The 21,026-nt window shown below is 42.3% G+C and overlaps 1 protein-coding gene across 9 annotated transcripts in view; it reads left to right on the top strand.

Moving 5' to 3' along the window:
* GRIP1 (glutamate receptor interacting protein 1) overlaps positions 1 to 21,026 on the top strand; it is a 592,924-nt gene that overhangs the window by 462,347 nt on the left and 109,551 nt on the right. For all 9 annotated transcript variants that reach the window (XM_090042472.1, XM_090042476.1, XM_090042474.1 and 6 more), the window contains exons 6-7: positions 502 to 577; positions 4,431 to 4,576. In XM_090042472.1, coding sequence (XP_089898598.1) covers positions 502 to 577; positions 4,431 to 4,576 — 222 coding nt within the window. The remainder of the gene's footprint in view (positions 1 to 501; positions 578 to 4,430; positions 4,577 to 21,026) is intronic.

Here is a 21,026-nt window from a genome sequence, read left to right as displayed (position 1 = left end):
CTCAAACTAAATCAGAAAATTAATTTATTTTTGATGATGACTTGGGAGGCATTGAGGTATTTGAGAGATATCATAGTGAAAAATATAGAGTTACAAAACATACAGAGTTGTTTAGTGGTCAGTGATCTACTATTCTGAGTGTAGATGGAGCGCACATGCTTTTTTCCGTGTATGAGAAACTGTGCAGGATACAGAGTTTTAATGTCCAGGTTGTAATGAGAATGATATAGTAAATAAATTTGGGAGATCAGGAGATTTGAAGAAATTAATATACTTATGTAAGAAATAGTATTTTAGATCAGCATTAAGGAAAAAAACTATTTCCATCATAAACTACCATAATATTACTCCTCATATGGACTGGCTTATGTGTAACTTGGGTTTTTACTCTCATTAACCAACCTATAAGTATGTATGCTACAAACTTCTGGACTTGAACTTTGGAAATGAGTTTTCATAAAAAGAACATAATGAGAGTGTTTCCTGCTTTCTCTTTTCTAGGTGGAGCACATGATGACAGAAATAAATCTCGTCCTGTTGTAATAACATGTGTCAGACCTGGAGGGCCTGCTGACAGGTACAATTCATCTTCTCTGTAGCAAGAGAGAGGAAAGTAGATTATTTAGGATAGAAGTCAAGTCTGAAATCTGTGGAGTACAGTAGACCTGTTCAAACCTAATCCTTTGAAATTCATAAATTATACACTTAATTGAAATCATAATAGGCAATCACAGAAGCATGGCACATGATAACATGGCATGAATTTTAATTAAGAGATTTAGCTGCTTGTTTCAGGATTGCACCTCACAGACTTAAGGAAAAAAACCTGAAAATCCCCAGAAATACTAGGACATGATTACAGCACACTTTTTGCAGCTTAAACAGCAGGCAGTGTAGCCATTGTGTTCAGTTTAACACTGCATTGAATTTCCCAGTGCTTTTCTTCTGCACTCTATGAAGAAATTATCTGGCTGTGGACACATCTACACATGCAATTAATGTGCCAATTTGCTCCTGATAGAGGCACACATGTAGATGTGCACTGGCAGCACTTTAATGAGCCTGAATTTTCTGTGCAGAAAATTCAGGCTCATTAAAGTGCTGCCAAGTGCACATCTACATGTGTGCCTCTATCAGGAGCAAATTGAGCCTGACAGGAGCAGCCCAGTCCAAGGCTGCTCCTGCCCTGCTCTACCCCCCTGCAGCAGCCAGGAGGAGCTCCATGCTCCCCTGGGTGCCAGCCCTGAGCTGGCAGGAGGCACAGGGGTTTAGTCTTGAGCTCTGGAGGCAGGGCTGGGGGTAGCTGTCCCAGCTAGACAGGCAGCTCCATTCCAGCCAGGTGGAGATCAAGCCGGCCCTGAGTGGGGGGAAAGGGGGTGGAGACTGTCCTGGATGGGCAGGAAGCTGCCTCTCAGCCACATGGAGATCTGGACCCATTCGGAACCGCTCTCCCACCTGCTGTGGCCCCCTGCTGCCTAGGTTGACTGGGAGCAATGTGTTTCCAATCAGCATTTACACGTGCTCTTTAATGTGCTGATTTCTAGTACCCATATCTACTGCAGTAGATTAGTCTAATGCACCATCTAGACTAATCTGTGTAGATTATGACACTTCACTGTGCATTAGATTAGTCTAGTGCGCAATAAAGCATCTCAAGTAGATGCACCCAGTGTGTATTATTTTTTAAAAAATAATTAGACCCAGTTCTGAGCTCAGAGTTTCCTTAGTCTGTTCTGAGGCACAACTCCCACTGAATCAGCCCAGAGTGACTGGGTGGAGGACTCTGTCAAAGCCCTTTTCACCAGGGTGAATTTAATCTCAGAGAGAGCTGTAACTGCAATAAACAGGATAAAGAACACAGCATGGCAGAGCAGCATGCTTACTAATTTTGGTAATATGGTATCTCAGCAGGGGATTTCATCAGCATGACAGATCATAAATAGGGGTGCCTATACATATGCAGTGAAGCTGCTCTGATGAGCATGGTAATTACTACATTCCAGCAGACTCCAGGGTCACGTGTATCAGTGTCCCTGTGCTGAAAAAAGATGGCAGGGGCACTTTAAACCTTATTCAACCAGCTTTAGTTAAAGCAGCCCCAACAACATTTTTTCAGCGTGGGAACACTGATACATGTGACACTGAGTGCTTTAATTAGAGCAGCTTTTGGAGCCACTAAAGCATTCTCCCGCCTCCCCCACTCCCAGAGCACATGTATATGCCCTATAGGTCTAAATATATGTATCTATTAATTCATGTGTGTGTGTGTGTGAGTGAGTGAATGTGGGTGTAACTCTTGTGTATGTGTATCTATCTATCTATAAATTGTTTATACCATTTGTTATACATCTATTATGTTGATTATATATGTAACACTATACATGTGTAACAATTATTACATATATGTGACTATATACATATATTTAGGTCAATAGTTATGATCTGTCATACTGATGAAATGCCTTGCTGATCTAATAAAATTTACATATTACCAGAATGAGTGTGTGTGCGCGTGTGCGTGTATCTATATATATAGATGTGTGTGTGTGTGTGTATATGCTGGGTTTTTGGTAGCTGTGTTAGTCTAAGGACATAGGCAGGCAACGTTCTTTGAGTAGATGTGATATCTTCTATTAGACCGACTGAGTAGTTGGGAAAAAATTTTTAGCAAACTTTCAGGCGCAGTCACCGTTGTTCAGGCATAGGAAGTCTCTGCTGTTCTGAGATGCCAAGGAATGAAAGAAGCTTCCAAGGAATTCCAAGCTTCTCTCACCTCCCTGCTGATCAGGAGTGATCTGCAAGCAGAGCCCTTCCACCAGTCAGTGGTGAGGGGAGGCATGCAGAGAAATCCTGCAAGATTAAAGGAGCTGCAGTGCAGCCCATTTCCACCATGAATTCTGTAGGGCTCTATACACAACTATACCTTACATGAAAGATATAAACATAATAGTATATGTCTATATCATATTTATAGCTGTATGTAATAAAACATTTGATTAGTACTTCACAAAATCATGGCAAGATTATTATGCATTGATTTGGATAAAGATGCTGTTATCTAGATAGATAGATAAATAGATATAACAACTGGCTGAGGGTCATAGATAGACAGTTAAGTAATTTAGGGTAAACCACGGACTGTACTTTATATAACAGCATTCTCTATCTTTAAAAAGAAAAAATGTTAATAAGTGGCTTGGTATATCAGTTATATTTTCAGAAATGGCATGTGCACCCTTAAAAATATTAAAGAAGTTGAAAGGGCTATTTCTTTAAAGGATGCTGTCATTAGAAGTTTTTGCCTCTGGCTAACATTACTAAATAGATAAACGTTCAAGAGAACCTTTGTCTTTTTTCTTTCCCTTCCCTCCCTGCCTTTGTCTCTGACCTCTAGGCCAAGGATAAAAATGTTTTAATTTCCTCTTATAATTCAGGATGTGCCATGATATATACCTAGGAGAGAGAGTGGTATTCCTAGTCAATTTTCTTTCAAATTATTAGAAAAGAAAGAAGAGAATTATCTTGATGGGTTGAGGAATGTTTTAGAGAGAAATCAGGAAATTATTCTTCACAGTCAGCAATTTGTTTCTTCAAGAATGTATTTTGCTTGCTATTTATTTTTTTCAGAATCTGGGTGTTTGTGGGCATATCTACATGAGACATTTCCTGCAGAGTTGCCAATTAGCTCTGCAGCAAACAGCTCAACATCTACACGTGCAAGGCTATTAAGGTGGAGTAAGCTAATAAACTCGGCAGCAGGGTAGTATTTGTAAATATAAGTACTGTCCTGCTGCAGAGTTTTTTACTCTGCAGTACCGCACGTGTAAATGCTGATGCAGCTGGCTGAGGCACAAGAAAGCTTCAGTGCAGTGGCTGCCTGCCGACTAGCCCCATACTGAAGTACCTTCATGCTCTAACCAGCTCTCCCAGCATGCTGAGCTGGGTTGGAGTAGCCCCAGGCTGGTCGGCTGACCTCCTGCAGCCCCTGCCAGCCACGGCTGCTCCAACCCAGCTCAACATGCTGCACTCCCAGGTGATCTTGTAAATCCAGACCCCAAAGCAATAAACTGTGGTGCAGTATGCACTGGAGTTTATTGCATCACATTAATATGCATGTGTAGACGTGCCCTGTGTGTGCAAAAGGGAGTGGGGAGGGGACACATGTTGTAACTAAAACAATACCTAATAGTGATCTACTGTGATTTGATTAATTAATAATGTATAGTTCCAATTATTGACTATCCAGTTAAGACAATTTCCTTTTCACAGTGCCCTCTTGTCACTCTTACTGTCAAAGACAACGTTAAGAGTAAAGTCAAGTGGGATGGATATCATAAAAGGCAGGATTGAATCGCTCAGCATAAATGGTGATTTTATCCAAGCCATGTTATACTAAATTAATAACAATTGTTCCTTTAATCTATCTTCAGAGAGGGCACAATCAAACCTGGTGACAGGTTGCTTAGTGTTGATGGAATTCGGCTCCTTGGAACATCACATGCTGAAGCCATGAGTATTCTGAAACAATGTGGACAGGAGGCAACTCTGCTGATAGAATATGATGTCTCAGTAATGGGTATGTTGAAATGCTGAGCTTTAGTTCTGGGAACCATCTGTGACATTTTACTATCCATGCCTGATAAGCTACTTCAAAATTGATTATGGCCTGTTATACTTCTAGTAGCACAGATATTCCCATCAGCACCATCTCATTCATCTTTTTAGGTTCGTGAAGAGGTGAGCAGTGTTTTATTATAATGTAGAGTCTTACTACTTTGTGGTTCATCGAGTAAAATGATTCTGTGGATACTGGTGAGGTAACTTTCTCAGTGACTGGCTTATGATAATAGGTAATGATGTGTAAGCATTTCTATCTCAGTCAAACAAAAGAGAGATTTACTAGCTCTGACAGGAGCCCTTATTTCCTTTTCCCAGTGTTGCTAGCAACACAATAGCAAAAGCCATGAACAATCAAAATCCTGTGCAAAGAATTGTGGGGGAGCAAAAGGACCTGAAAGCTGCAAAGTAAGGAGGAAATTGTGGGATGAATAAAGAGCTTCAGTTTTGAGACCGGGTAGTATTTCCAGTGAAAATATTTGAAGAGGGCTGAATATTGGCAGTTAATCTGAAAAATATATCTGAGTTTGGTCCAGCTCCGTGGTTAAAACTTCCATTATAATATATACTTGAAAGAGTATTTGTACCATTACTTCCTTTTCCATCTTCAGTCTTCAGCAGAAACTTCTGCATTACTGAGTAACGTCCTATAGAGTTCTATTTCAAAGCATGACTCTAAGTGTAAAGGCCCATAGAATATACTGTCAGAGTATGAAATTGTCAATTAATATGAAATAGCTGGGCTGGATGAAGAAAATCATTTTGTTTTTTTTCCAGCTAAAATTTGGTCTACAGCTGTGAGACTCCAGAGTATTACTGATTTGTTATACTCTTGCATGCACAAACTGATTCAAAGATGCTACATTCATTTAAGTTTTGCTTCTTTGCCTGTAATCTTCTTGAAGCCACTAGATAGTGGTACACTATTGGTTCTGGAATCGAGCCAGGCTGAGGCAGGGAATAAGACAGAAGGCACTCCTATGAAAGGAATTCCCCCCAGCTTCCTGCTTTTCACTGGACCAATGTGCTTTGTTTAAAAGACCCATTTATGGCAGATACTAGTATGTAGTTTAATGAGACATTGAAAAAAATAAGAATTACAAATAATAGGTGGACCTCTGAAAGTAATAGGAAAATAAGTATGTATATTTGAAGTTTAGATAAACCCTGGAATAACAGAGATAGCAGTTTGTCTGGTATTTTTCTTTTCCCCAAACCTTCTCATTCTCAATGGCATAACTAGGGGGAATGGGTAAAAGGGGCAATTGCCTCCGGCACCAATTTGGGTGTGGAGGAGGAGAGGGGGTGAAAAAAAGAGGCTGCAACAAGGCAACAACCAGAAGTCCTCGCTTCGGCTTTACCCAGGGTGCCCAGACACATCCCGATACTGCTGCTCATTCTGTTTTGAAGATGAAACAAGGTGGTTGCTCATACTTGTTAGGTGAGATGTGTATTTCTTAATTTTTGAGAAGCAATATTGGCACAAGGTCATGTGTGTCTTCACAGGCCATGTGGGTGTGATAATCTTTCCTTAAAGTTAGCTATCTGCAAAGGTAGCATAAACCATATGGATTTAATAACTTTTTCATTTGTTATGGTAGTCCCAAAATAAAGCTATCAATTAAATGATGGCACTTTATGAACGTGGGATTTAAAACGTCTCTTCAAGAAGAGGATAAAATATTAGGCAAGTTGATTGGCTTCATAAGATGACACACGGGACGTTTTTCCCAGAGATACATTCCAGTACTGAATAACAAGTACTATAAGTATCTATTACTAGAGGACGTGTTACAGAGTAGAAATCTCTAAACGGAAAATTATTTTGTTAACCTGAATTACTTTGTTAAATCAAGGGTGTCAAAAAACCAGGCCATGGGGTTTCTCTGAGCCCAGAGACGCACTTCTGGATCCAGCCTGTGGGGGCAGAAATTCTGTGACAGAGAGAATGGCAGTGTCATGTACCCTTGCAGCTGCCACATCTACAGGATTAATGGCACTGTAGGGCAAGCCAGCATCTACGGGATTAATGGCACTGCCTCTCACCCTAGCTCAGAATTTTTGAGTTAAGATCCCCATTGGAGATGCCTTTTGATAGTGGCATTAAACCACTGGGTGCTTCTCACCCTTGCTGCTAAATTTCTGATTTAAGATCCCTGCTGCAGACGTCTTTCAGTGGTGACAGCAGAGCTAGCAGCCAGTATGTGGGGGTTAATGCTGCCACCAGAGGTGGGTTGTCCAGCTTGCCAAACCAAATGAGTTGATATCTCTGCCTTAAATACTATGCTGTGATTAGCCTAATGAATTTCATAACAGCTTATTTTAGATAGTGATTGAACATCAAATTATAATTTGCCAGGAAAACAAATCTAAAAATAAGACCTCCTTCAAGAGCAATCAGAAATTGAGGGATCTTTCAGGTACAGATGAGAAATGCTATTCAACCATGTCTGTAGCCACAAGGTATTGATTCAGATTCCCACTGCACCTCTCTTAAGAGGAGGAATGAAAGTTATGTCTCAGTTTCTTAGGGAGCAGATTAGATACGAGCACCCTCTTGATCACATTTTTAGGAAGATTCTTGTTTCTTTGTAATTAAGGTTGCAAAAATAATTCCATTATAAGCCTGTAATTTTGACTAACAAAATTGGTTTTGCTTGCAAATTTCCATACTTACTCTGAAAACTAATAAGAAAATATCTGAGATGGTTTGGAGAAAATTAGTCTTTTTGGTTCCTAGACATGAAAATAGTTACCATGATCTAAATGCTGACCTCTGTCATTTTTGGTTAGCTCTAGTTCTAAATATAGCTTATCATTGCCCCTTCAAGAGGTTTACCATTTTCAGTCCCCTTGAATTTTCCTGCAAAGGGTATTTCTGAACTAAATATACAGTGATAAAGCAAAATGATTAACAATTGTTATGTTTGTAGTCTGTGAATGAGTATTTGTTTGCTGGTTGCACCTGAGAGAACATAACATTTTATCTTCATCATACCAGTGTATCAGAGGCTCTCTTCCTGTATCAGTGCTAGAGACCTGTATTATTTATTGAATCAAAGGAATAGGTTTTGCCTGGTTCTCTGGTTTATTTCAGTTATTTGTTTGTGTCAGTGAATTCACTGAAGTGACACACAATTGTTTTCTGCAGAGTGACAAAAAATGAAAAAAAAAGCCCTGTTCTTGAGTTCTAGATCTTTACAGTCACTAACTATAGATGGTCCAGGAAATATTCATGAAGCAAGGCTTTCTGGGGGTGCTGTCTTTCACTGGACCAACTGCATGGTTGGGATAGACTTAGACAAGTTAATTTCACTTCATTTGAAAGCTTACCTAAGACCATGTACAGGAGTTAGGTTTCTACCGGGACAAACTGCTCTTCCAGTAGAAAATAACAGTGTACAGTTTAGGGAGTGGAAGAGAAGGGGTATCTGCAGGCTGGAAGGGCTGTCTGTTCAGTCACTCTCAGGAAGGTTTCTGCAACTGCACATTTCCCAGAAAGTCGGTGTCCATGTTATTAGAGGTGTACCAATACTTCAGTGGCATATCAAATTGTCACCGATAAAAGGAAAATTAACGTTATTGGCAGTCAGCTTTTTTTGGCCAGCGTAGCCAATGTCACCGATTAAATGCTTCATGCGGCTTCAGCATGCACACAGCCAAGAATGCAGCCGGGCAGCTTGGAGAGCAGCATCCTGCCAGTAGGTCTGTGGGGAGGGAAGGACTGTGGGGGAGGGAAGGGGCATGGGGAGGCAGATTGAGGCCCCTGCGGTGAGGGTGGGAGTGGAGCAGGGGCAGGTGCTCCAGCCAGGGCAGTGAATGGGTTGCTGAGGTGGGTCACAGGGCAGAGCTGCAAGCAGCTCCTCCAGAGGTAGTTCCACTTTTCAAATTATTCTTCTTTATGCAATTTTGGTGTGGTTTTTTTTCTAGTAATGCCTCTTCTTATTTCACAGCCCTGAAGATTGTTTTTAGTTCAAGCTAAATACTTTAACTCAGGTCTAGTAATATTAAATCAGGTGTACACAATGACCAACACTGAAGTATTGGAGGCACTGTTAAGATGCTCAAGAAGACTAGATTTGTTTTATGAATTTGTATGGAAGATATACATTTAACTGTAATGACTACAGGACTAATGAAGCAATATCCTTTGACTATTTTGACCATTTCATATCTAGCTGGTCATGCATTTTTAACTTAATATACAATGTAGCAAATTAGCACACATTCCAAAAAGTTATATTTGTTTTTCTTTGATCTTAAACTGAATAACATAGTGCTAGGCCTTTAGCATATTAGCAAAGCTTCTAGCATCTCTTTAACTGGAGAAAAAGATGTTTCATCTGTACCCCCTTTGCAAAATCCTAGATCTATGCATATATATCCAGAATCTTTAATTATGTCATCACGTACATTTTCCACAAAACCCATCTGCCAGTCAGTACACCATATGGCCAGTGATTACTTTATAAGCAGCCCTTTAATATTTTGTTTTATTCTTGTTGCTCATGTAACTTCAGGCCTTAGTGTACACTATCTACCCCACTCCATAAAGACAGATTCCTAATGTCCCCCTAGGTTTTTCTATGGTATTCATCATTAGAGCATCTAAATGTTTCACAATTATTGATGAATTCATTTTCCAAAATCCTTGTGAAATGAAGGGATAGTATTTTCCCCATTTTACAGAGACTAAGGTCCAAAGTGTCATCTAATCTTGGGTGTCCAACATGAGATGCTTGGACAAAATTTTTCAGAGTGCATTATGTGACACTTCATTTGCTGAGAGAACAACTCTTGCTGCTCTGAGTTGTGGAAGAAATCAAACTTCGTGTTGTGGTTGAATCAGAACTGACAGAGCCAGCTTTTCTTTATTTAAGGCTATACTGTGATCACAGGGAGAATTCTATACAGCAACGGGGAATCACCCACTTGTCTGTTTCAAAGGATTTCTCAGACTCTCTAAGGTTACAAGTGTATTTATACTTAAGACAGAGAAAGAGATAAAGAATACACCTTGGAGAAACAAAACAATAGTGAATTACACAGACATTTAGGAAGTTTACTTAAACAAACTTTCTATGCACAGGGCAGATATCTAGATAACCTAAGGATAACCCAAGGTGTGCAGGATTCCTTATCTCAGAATATTTAACTGAATTAAGCAGTATCAGCACTTCTGGTCTTTGTCTGTTTTTCTAGTCAAGTAAGCCAATTACTTCTACAGAGTGCTCTGTGCTTCTGCACATCAAACTCACAGGTTAAATACCAAACAAGACATCCAGAAAATGAAAAGAATGTAATTAGTAACCACTTTTGAACAATTTGGTGTAAGTGATTTGCCTAGAATCATGCAGGAGCTCTGAGACAGTGAAAAGGATTGAATCCAGTTCTCCAGGGCAGTTTTCAACTGCCCTAACTATAAAATGATTTCCTTTCGCTTCTGCAATCCCCTACCTCCTTCACCCCACACTGTACAACTTTCATAGATTGTACAGCTGGAAGGGACTTTGGAAAATCATTGGGTCCAGCCCCCTGCACCAAACAGGAAAGATAACTGGGAGCTAGGTGACCCCAGCAAGGTGACCCTCTAGTCTCCTCTTGAAGATCTCCAGGGTAGGTGATTGCACCACCTCTCGAGGGAGCCTATTCTACAGTCTGGACTCCCTGACTGTGAAAAAAGTTTTTCCTAATGTTGAAGCTGAATTGGTCTTCCAGGAGTTTGTGGCCATTATTCCTAGTTTTCCCCTCAGGTGCCCTGATGAATAGTTGCTCACCAAGCCCTGGATGTACTCCCCTAGTGTAGTGGTAAGCTGTTACCAAGTCCCCTCTCAGCCTTCTTTTCGTCAGGCTGAAGAGTCCCAGATCCCTCAACCTTTTCTCATATTGCTTGCCGTGTAAGACTCTGATCATACAGGTGGCTCTTCTTTGGACTCTCTCAAGTTTGTCCATGTCCTTGTTAAAGTGTGGTGCCCAGAACTGGACGCAGTACTCTGGCTGTAGTCTTACCAGTGCCGAGTAGAGCAGAAGAATCACCTCCTTGGTTTTGCTGGAGATGCATTGATTGATGCATGCCAGAGTATTATTTGCCCTCCTGGCTACAGCATTGCACTGCTGGCTCATATTCATACTATGGTCTATTACTATCCCCAGGTCCCTTTCATTCATGGTGCTAGTCAGTTTGGTGTGTTGGGGGTTGCTTGTCCCAAGGTGGAGCACTTTATATTTGTTGACGTTGAACTTCATCAGATTCTGATCCACCCAACTTGCTAGCCTGTCTAGGTCCACCTGTATCTGTAGACCATCTTGAAGCGTGACTGTGCTTCCCCATAACTTGGTGTCATCTGCGAACGTGGCTAGTCAGCTCTTTATCCCCACATCCAAATAATTAATAAAGGTGTTGAAAAGTACTGGACCAAACACTGCCCTGTGGGACACTGCTGCCCACTTCTCGCCAGGATGACACAGATCCATTCACTACGACTCTGTGAGTCCTATCCTGCAGCCAGTTTCTCACCCTTCTGACTGTCTCGGAGCTAAGCCCACAATCCTCCAGTTTTCTTGTGAGCGTACTGCTCTGTCACATAGCAACGCCACCACCTTTCTTACCTATCTGGTCCCTTCTGTGCAAGGTGTAGCTCTCTATAGTTATGCTCCAGTTATGTGAGGAGTCTCACCAGGTCTCCATAATCCCTACTAGGTCATAATACCCACTGGAGAGTAGGAGGGCTAGCTCCTCTGGCTTGTTCCGCATGTTCCTGGCATTAGTATGTAGGCACCTGAGTCCTCCTACTGAGGCCTTTGTCTTCCTGTTCTGCTGATGAAGAACTATTCCCTTAGCTCCCACAAGAGTGGCTCTTCCAGTGTCCCTATCTACAGGGCTTACTTGTATGTTGGTCCCCGGACATGTTTGAATTTGTGTACCCCTGTCCTCCAGCAATCTTAGTTTAAAGCCCTGTCCAGAAGATCAGCCATCCTGGCTGCGAACAGGGAGTTTACCTTTCCTCATGAGGTGAAAGCCATCTCTTCCCAGGACTCTTCTCTCTTTGAAGTGCGTGCCGTGGTCAAGAAATCTGAAGCCTTCTCAGTGGCACCAATGTCGGAGTCCCTGGTTGCCTTCCTTGATGCATCCTTCCCTTCTGGGACCACGGCCTGCAACAGGGAGCACAGAAGAAAAGGCCCCCAACCCCTTGACCTGATCTGGATTACTCCTGGCTGCATCGTTAGTTCCCACATGGATGAGGAGCATGGGGTAGTAGTCAGAGGAAAGCAGCAGTACTAAAGATAACAGCCCTGATCCACAGCTAATGGGCTTCAGAGACATTTGCTAGTAGCAGAGGAATGTTGAAGTTCAGAACTCTTGGGCTTCATTTTTGCCTCTGAATGGCAGTGCATTCTAGTATCATGGACCCTTTTGCCCATTTTACCTACACATGACAATTTTTTGCTCAGGCATCTGACCTTGAAGCCAGTCCGACCCACAGGAACTCCAACTAGAGTTTACAGGGAACTCCTGCTCCACACCAAAGCTGGAGCCCACTTACTGAGGTCAGAATCTCAACAACTCGACTGAGATTTTCAAAGACCTATATCTCATCCAAGTGGCCATTGTATAAGGATTGTGCTTTTGCTTTTGGCCAACACTGTGAAAATATGCTGTGCTGCCAGATCTCCTAGTTCTCCCAGCATACCATAGCTCCAAGGGAAAAATAGAAATGGCTGACAGAATTTTAAAATGGAGGGGAAATGCATTTTTTTCTAACCTTGTTTTCAGAAACAACTGAACTGTTTGAACTTAAAAAAAATGAAAACTGCCTTAGGTGAACAATCAACGTTGAACTTATTAATCCAAATGGTTATGGAGGGGCAAAGTTAATGGTAACTGAAAACAGGATCTCAGAACAGGAAGTGTCAGATAACATTAATAATGACAATACCATCAGCTGTATGTATAACATTCACCCCTTGCTGAATTTATTTGGCTTCCTTCTTGCCTTCCTCTGTCTTTTCTTTGTCATTCTAAATTGGTAGCTATATCTGTGAGTAGAAAATTAGTAAAAGAGGGAGGAGTTATCTTCATATTTTAAAGGTGTGATATTTCTTTCTTTACAAAACTTCCCAATTGTCCCTGAAGAAAAATAAAGAGAGTACAGTGATATCGTATAACATATAAATGACTCTAACAGGTCCAATTAACATTTCTCTCTGGCACTTTTGAAAGTGAGGCCTCATTAAAAGCAGCTTCATAAATGTTGTTCTGCATGGAAGAAAGACTGTAAAGGTGAATTGAAATTTTCTTATTACTGATAAGTAAAACTAAAATTTCATTATCAGAAATAATAACAGAAGAGGGGAATTCATTCACTTCAGAGAACCACTTATAATAGAAAAATACTATTTCATGCCATACTTATATGTATACATTTGTTAAGAGAGAGAGAGGAGAGAGAGGAGGCCCAAGGTGGGGACAGGAGGCTGCTATGAGTCTGACTCTGGGCCTGACCCCGACTCAAGACTACAGCCAAGGCTGGAGCAGATGCCCCCCACCCCTCTGTGTTGTACATGAATTTGAGACTAGAATCTTTCCCCCTTACACTGATTGGAGGAAACCTTATCTACTATTTGAGTAAATATGGTAAGCTGCACCTGTCTGTGCAACAGCCATGTTCTCCTTGTCTCATTATTAAAGAAATATGGCTTCTGAATAACTTGTCTCTTAACATTTGGTTTTCTGAACATATAATCCCCCCTGCTAAGCTCCACATACAATCTCTGGAATGTCTCTTGGTACATCAACACTAGTGGAGCTGTGCCTCTGTTTCACCAGGGCTCTGTGACAGCATGGTCAGACTTTTTCTGCCAGCTGCACACAGCCAGGCAAAGGTCACATTACCTAATTAACATAAAAAGGTCATTAAAACGCTGTCCATGCTCTTTATTTAACAATTCTATATGTATTTTGGAATCTTTATTTGAAAAGGGATTGAACAAAGTATGAAAAAAGAAAAAGCTCAGATAGTCCATCCTATGCCTGTTGGGTCTCTCAAACTTTAAAAAACCCAACTAATTAGTGTAATTAAGCATCTCAATTTTTCCATGTGTCTGTAACTCTTTAACTATCCCTGAAGTGATGCTATGGGGGAGAAGGGGTGGGAGGAGAAATCCAGTGTGCCTCTCTTGAGCAATTTAATTTAATCCAGGACTAAACCCACCAGAATATCCTAATCCCGATAATATGGAAGCTCTAGGGTGTCAATCAGGAAAGAGTGACAATTGGTTGGGTGCTCTAGCTAGGCTGTTTGAATTTCCTTTCACTTTAACCTTAACTCTAAATTCCCTGCGTTTTTAGCATTTAGTTTTGTGTTAATTACAATATAGTATAACCAGGTTCCAAAAGTGCTTAGACAAATTCATGAAGGACAGGTCAGGGATGTATCTTCTGACATCACTAAACTAAGGATGGTAGGTACCAGGGAGGGTATGAAAAGGGATGGGTTACCCTGGACATGCCTGAGAAGTATGATATCCTGCTAATGCATGTTGATCCTGAGAAGTATGATCTCCTGCCACTGTTGGAGACAGCATCCTGGCCTAGATGGACCATTGGTCTGACCCCATATGGCACTTCTAATAGTTTTAGCTGTGCAATATATAATTTTTAGTTCATATCTTTTAAATGACTAACCAGACCTTCACTTCATCTGAACACAGTTTTGGTATTGGATATGTAACATGGATACGTATGTAACTGTCAAGTTTATTTCACTTATATTTTGTTGTTTTCAGTTCATTGTTTGCTACTTCCAACTGATCTCTTACATGTATAAGAGTGGCATAAGTGGCACAGCCAGCCTGTGTTTGTGGCACTTGGTAGATCAGGGAAGGTACAGACAGAACAGCAGCAGGTAGGGTGGAAGCAGAAATCAAAGGAGCAAGGTGGGCAGGAAGAATAGAGCTGAGAGCAGAAAGCAGAACAGCAGATAAAGCAGGGGAAGGGGATTGGAGTGGCATTTGGGAAGGGTGCAAGGCTAGTTTGTCACGCCTATCAAAAAGGTTGTCCCCTGGTATCCCAACCAGTGGATATATCATACAACAGTGTGGATGTATTTGTGCTTTTTACGGTTTTCTCATAGGGAAGCAGCCACCAGCCTGATGAAAATATCCAGCCTTCAAAAATGAAGAGCTTGTTTTTTTGTTCAACTGTTGTTTGCAGTTTAGTACTAAACTTTTAAGCCTCTTAGAAATAAAAAGTGTGAGAAAAAGTAAGTGCAAAAACTACAACATAAAAACATCATTTGACCCGTGCAGTGTATATTAGCAGCTTTCCAGCCTGAGGAACTTTCTACAATGCTCTTCCTTACTGGTTAGAGGAAAAATCCTCTTATGTTTATTTTTTGCTAGGTATAGCTGTAATGTCAGAGACAGGAAAAGGACTGAACAAATTTCCCTCCACTTTGAATGGAGGCTATACAGACTATTTGAGGATGCAACAGGAAAGAGAATTACAATCCCCAATATATGCACACAGTAACCCCAAGTGGAGGGTAGACAAATGTTAGTATGGCTCATCTGTTATGCTGCTGCTGTTTAAAAAGAAGCTAATTGGCTTTGTAAAACCTCATAATTTGTGTAGGCCAAAATAATTGAACAAGGCAGACAAAGTGTTTAGAATCAGGGTGAAAATGTTCTGCTATTTCAAAAGAAGCATGATAATTAAGCATCCCAAAGATTAAAGGATCTTTCATACGTGGCAAGCAGGAAAAGCTCCATAATCAGAAAAATCCACTTACAAATTTCAGCCATTGGCATTGCAACAAACCAGGACACCAAGGACTAAGGAAGGATTAGATTCTCTGCATATTAACAAGGGCTTTGGCTGTTCCCTTGGGCTATATCTTAACATTCTTGTCCCTTTAGGAATAGCAGTGGTATGAACAGCAGCAGCAAGCAGTTCACTACTGTCTGCATTACAAAACAAGGTTAGCAGGACACATTTAACTAAACCGTTCCCAAAATTATTGGTTAAGAAAGGAATCTGATATAGAGCAAGTTTTTCTTTGTGATAGTTTTTATTGGCATGATGTATATTGCCTATGCAGGGCATGATAATATTGGCCTGCAAAGTCCTTTAGAGTAGACAATAGGCTGGGATACCCTAGGCAGGTGTAACTAAACAGTAATCATTGAAAACGGTAGGGTAGATTCTGTTCTCTGTTATAGCAATATAAGGTTCTGATTAGAAAAAGCCTTTAAACATAGGGGCTTAATACAGACAGTCAAAAAGCCCGAGGTTGAATCAATTCAAGCTTCCCAGGTTGGTCTAAGATGTGTGGATTGAACTGATAAGCAAGTGAACAGACATTCACTTTTGATTCTGGAAATGCAGTCACATGCCTGCAGTGGCCCAGGCCAGAAGCCACAGGGGTGCTAGAGCAATCCTCACTGCTCAACAGGAGCAGATGGCTTCGGCCAAGGCTAGCCTGCCCACCCTATGAGGGGTGGTTTGCAGTGGAGGTGCAAAGCATCTTGGGATGCTGGAGGACTGTGAGTTAACTTGATTCTGGAGGGTATCTGGGGCAGAAGTTCAATAAACTAATTTAACCTAAATCAGTTAATTCTAATACTACATCCATCCAGGTTTATCTTAATACCAGTTTTGGCCATTTTGAAAGTGGTTTATATGCACTGAGATTCTGATGTGTTACAGATTTGAACCAGTTTCTGGTCATCACATATACCAATTTATGTGTAATTTCTGTCCCTAGCTAGTATAGCTGATTCTCTGTGTGCTCCAGGGGTCAAGCAGCCACTGTAAAGAATCATAGATTTCATAAACATTAGGGCTGGAAAGGACCTCGAAGATCAAGTCCAGCCCCCTGCCCCAGGGGCAGTAAGCCAGCTAGGGTCAAAGATCCCAGCAAGATAAGCATCCAAGCATTTCTTGAATAAGTCCAGAGTAGGTGCCTGCACCACTTCTGGAGGGAGTCTATTCCAGGTCTTGGGGGCTCAGACAGTAAAGAAATTTTTTCTTACGTCCAGCCTAAAATGGTCTTGGAGGAATTTATGACCATTGGTCCTTGTTTTTCCTTGGGGCGCTCTGGTGAACAGACATCGTCCTAGGGCCTGACGTATACCCCTTATGTACTGCTAAGCAGCCACCAGGTCCCCCCTGAGCCTGTGCTTTTCCAGGCTGAAGAGCCCCAAGGATCTCAGCCCCTCTTCAGAAGGCCGATTCGCCTGACCTCTGATCATGTGTGTGGCTCTCTAGACTCTCTGAAGCTTCTCAACATCCTTCTTGAATTGTGGAGCCCAGCATTGGATGCAGTACTCTAGCTGCTGCCTCACCAAGACCAAGTACAGCAGGAAGATGACATCCTGAGATTTACTTGAGAAGCATCTATGGATGCAAGCCAGAGTTTTGTTTGCTTTCCCAGCTGTGACATTGCATTGGTGGCTCATGTTCGTCTTGTGGTCAGTCATGACCCCAAGTCTCTTTCAGCCATGGCACTAGCAAGTGTAGCACTGCCGAGCCTATAAGTATGCTGCAGGTTTTTTCCCCTGCGGTAGAGTACCTTACATTTATCGGTATTGAATGTCATCAAGTTTGTATCCACCCACTTAATAAGTTTATCCAAGTCAGCCTGGATCACTAGCCTGTCGTCAGGTGTGGACACTATGCCCCAAAGTTTAGTATCATCAGCGAACTTAGCCAGTGTGCTTCTGACACCAATATCCACATCATTGATAAAGACGTTAAAGAGAACTGGTCCAAGGACAGAGCCTTGGGGGATGCCACTGGTGACAGAGCACCGTAATGATTCGCTACCATTGACCACTACTCTCTGAGTCCGACCTAAGAGCCAATTTCCCAGCCGTCGGACTGTGATGTAGCTGAGGCCACAGTTGGCCAATTTATCCATGAGGAGGTCATGGGACACCAGATCAAAGGCTTTTTTGAAGTCCAGATCTATGACATCAATCTCTTCTCCCTTGTCCAGATGATAAGTCACCTGGTCATAGAAGATGACATTGGTCAGGCAAGACCTACCTGCAACAAACCCATGCTGGCTATCCCTTAGGATGTTGTCCTCAGCTAGCTTATCCAGAAGGGTCTCCTTGATAATTTTGTCCAGAATCTTACCGGGGATTGAGGTCAAGCTGATTGGCCTGTAATTCCTGGGATCTACTTTCCGCCCTTTCTTGAAGATGGGTACCACATTGGCCTTCTTCCAGTCTTCAGGTACTTCACCTGAGCGCCATGTGTTTTTGAATATTTTTGCCAACGGTTGGACTATGACACCTGCCAGCTCCTTGATTTACTCTAGGGTGTAATCTGTCAGGACCAGCTGACGTGAAGGTGTCCAGCCTCTCAAGGTGATCCTTTAGTAGATCAGCACTGATGCTGGGTACAAATACACCCTTACCCTGGCTGTCCTGCATCTTGTTAGGCAGGGCGGTCCCATTGGACTGATGAAAGACCAATGCGAAGTACCCATTAAGTAGACTGGCCTTTTCCTGGGTGTTGGTCATCAGCTGTCCCATTTGGTTCTGCAGGGGCCCAATGTTACCTTTGCTTTTTTCCCCCGACTCCCTACATATCTGAAAAAGGACTTTTTGTTATCCTTGATATGTGAAGCCAGATGGAGCTCAGTTGCAGCTTTGGCTTTCCTGATCTGCTCCCTGCAGGTACGGACCAGTGCTGAGTACTCCTCCTTGGTGGTAATTCCAGCATTCCATCCTTTAAGTCTCTCTTTTGAGGTGTAGGAGGTCCTCAAGTTCCCTGCTGAGCCAAGGGGGTTGCTGTGCCCTTTTGCTACCCTTCCTCTGAGATGGTATGGCCATCCCTTGTGCTGTTAGGATCGCTCCCTTGAGGAGCAACCACTCCTCTTGGGCTCCTCTTCCTATCAAGTCATGGTTCCTTAGGGCCTCAACAACGAGTCTCCTGCGCTTGTCAAAGTCAGCTTTCCTCAAGTTGGGGACTTCTGTATTGCTGACTGACTTGCCAGCTTTGTAATGGATAGTAAAGGTGATCTGCTCGTGGTTACTATCACCCAGCTTTCCATCAATTCTTAGATCACTGACTACATCATCCCCTTTGGCCAGTACCAGGTCCAGTGGGTCTTCAGTATCCACAGGGTCATGCTCGCAGATGTTTAAAAAGACCCAACTGTGCTTTACCAAAAGAAGTAGTGCATTTCTTCTACCTGGCTCTGCAGCATCTGTAAAGATGATCAGGCCCTTCAGCAGGGCCTTTTGGCACTTTTAGCTAAGGCTGATTAAATCAGCTATTAGATAAAATTGCCACAAACACCTCACTAAAGTGCCTGATCTTTACAGATGCTGCAGAGCCAGGTATAAGTAATGCACTGCCTTTTCCAGGCATGTGTGGGTTTTCAGCACAGGAGCATACAGAGTTAAAAGTAAAGTGCCTTTTGGGGGGTTTTTTACGTTTGCAATTGCCCACCGGGAAAAAACAAAGTTGACGCCTAGGCTGACCAGGAATGAAAATAACTAGGTACTTTAAGGTTAAACATATGTTGAGTTCCTTTCCCACACCTGGATTGAAGTTAAATTTACCTTGGTGCAAAACTAGTGAATGTGAATTCAGAATCAGACTCAGTAGGGGCCACTGCATGAAATGTGCCCTATGGAAGATGCACCCCACACAACAAAGAAAGCACTCAGGCCTCACTTTCATCCCAGCCTATGTTTGAAGGCTTGGTATTCAGGAAGGAAAAAGCATCTTTCCTCCTTGTAAAGTGAACAAATTTGATGTAGAAATTACAGAAACAATGGTCTGCAGAATGTCGTCTTTTAGAATACCATTTAGCAGCACAGAGATATACTTCACAGTTCGTTACTTAATATTCTGCTTCTGACATTGTTGATATTATGTTTAGTCGTTTCAATATGCATTAGTGGTTCAGAGTAAACTTCACTAAAATACCCATAGTTCATCTTAGGGTATGTCTACAAGCCTACTTAGGGCCAGTCACTGTCAGGCTCACTCTAGCTCTAACTCACCCACCCTCTACATTAAAACTCCTTATCTCACCCCCTAGCAGCAATTCTGCTCACCCACTGGAAACCTGCCTAATCATTAGGGCCTGAAGCCACACTAACCCATCCTTCCAATATGTTGAGTAGTTATCCAGTTCAAGCAAAGTGGAAGTACAGGATGTTTACTAGTGACTCTTTGCATTCCACCTCCTGTCTTTTGCTGCCTTCAGTTATCGCTGGTACAAAGGGAAGGATAAGCAGAGCCGTAGTCAGGCATTTTGGTACCCAGTGCAAGATGCATGCAGTGTCCCCCTACTCACTTCTAGGTAATTACTTCCATTTGATTTTGTACCCTCCCCCCATGCAAAGGCACCTGGTGCCAGTGCACTGCTGGCACTGCCCTTGCTTTTTTATGGATGTACCTCGATACAGGGATGATGTCTGCTGGAGGAGGGGGATTATTGGTGAGTTTTAAGATGGCTGAAGAGTCCAATCCATGCTCTGCAAGTTTTTCCACAAGACATGACCAGTGGTGCCATTGGAAAGGTGGGGGTGGGATGGGACAACACAGCTGTTGGCCAGGATGTTGTGTGCTTTCTTTCCTCCTCTGCTGTTTCTCATCTTCCTGAGCAAGACAGTTCTCTTGAAGCGGGTTGTAGTTTGATATATGCTGCAGTGCCATTGAGACCTGTTGCCAACCGTGACTTCCCAGTTTGTAAGGTTAATGCCACCCTCCTTGAGGTCTGCTTCAGAATGTCCTTGTAGCACATCCTCTGTCCTCCATGGGTCCTCTTACTATGACTAAGTTGAGAGAAGAAGACTTGCTTCAGGAGATGTCAGCCATCCACACATAGTGGCCAGCCCAGCAAAGTTGATATTTCAAGATCTTTGCCGCAATACTGGTTATGTTAGCTGCATATGAGATGCTGGCATTGGTGCAGTGGTCTTCCCATCTAATGTGAATGATTTTCCTGAGGCAACGCTCATGGAACCATTCCAGGTGCTTAAGATGGCTTCAATATGTCACCCACATTTCACACCTATAGAGGAGCATGGAGGACTGCATTGTAGACTGTCGGGGAAAACCGAAGGATCGGGCCCCAAGGTCACGGTGGGCCGGGGTGGCAATCAGATACGGACAGGTGTGATTAGCGGCGTAGAGTCTGGAGATAGGGACTCGGAGCGGATTGAGAAAGAACAGGTGAATTTATTTGACTTACGCTTCAGGCGTAGGCAGAAAGGTCTTCAGTTACAATTTTGAAACACAAACAAACAGTTAACAACAAAGGGGTCTGTTGGCCCACGAGGTTCAGTCCGAAGACCTAGTCCCAGGGCTGGTCAACAGCTCATAAATGGGGATCACAAACAACAAAAACGAACTGTAACACGGTGATGATGAACCGCGTGAC

Source organism: Crocodylus siamensis, chromosome 4 (assembly GCF_052110815.1).
Source record: "Crocodylus siamensis isolate JL-2025a chromosome 4, ASM5211081v1, whole genome shotgun sequence".
NCBI lineage: Eukaryota > Metazoa > Chordata > Crocodylia > Crocodylidae > Crocodylus > Crocodylus siamensis.
The sequence above is the reverse complement of the archived record's forward strand: the minus strand, read 5'-3'. Positions and strand labels throughout refer to the sequence as shown.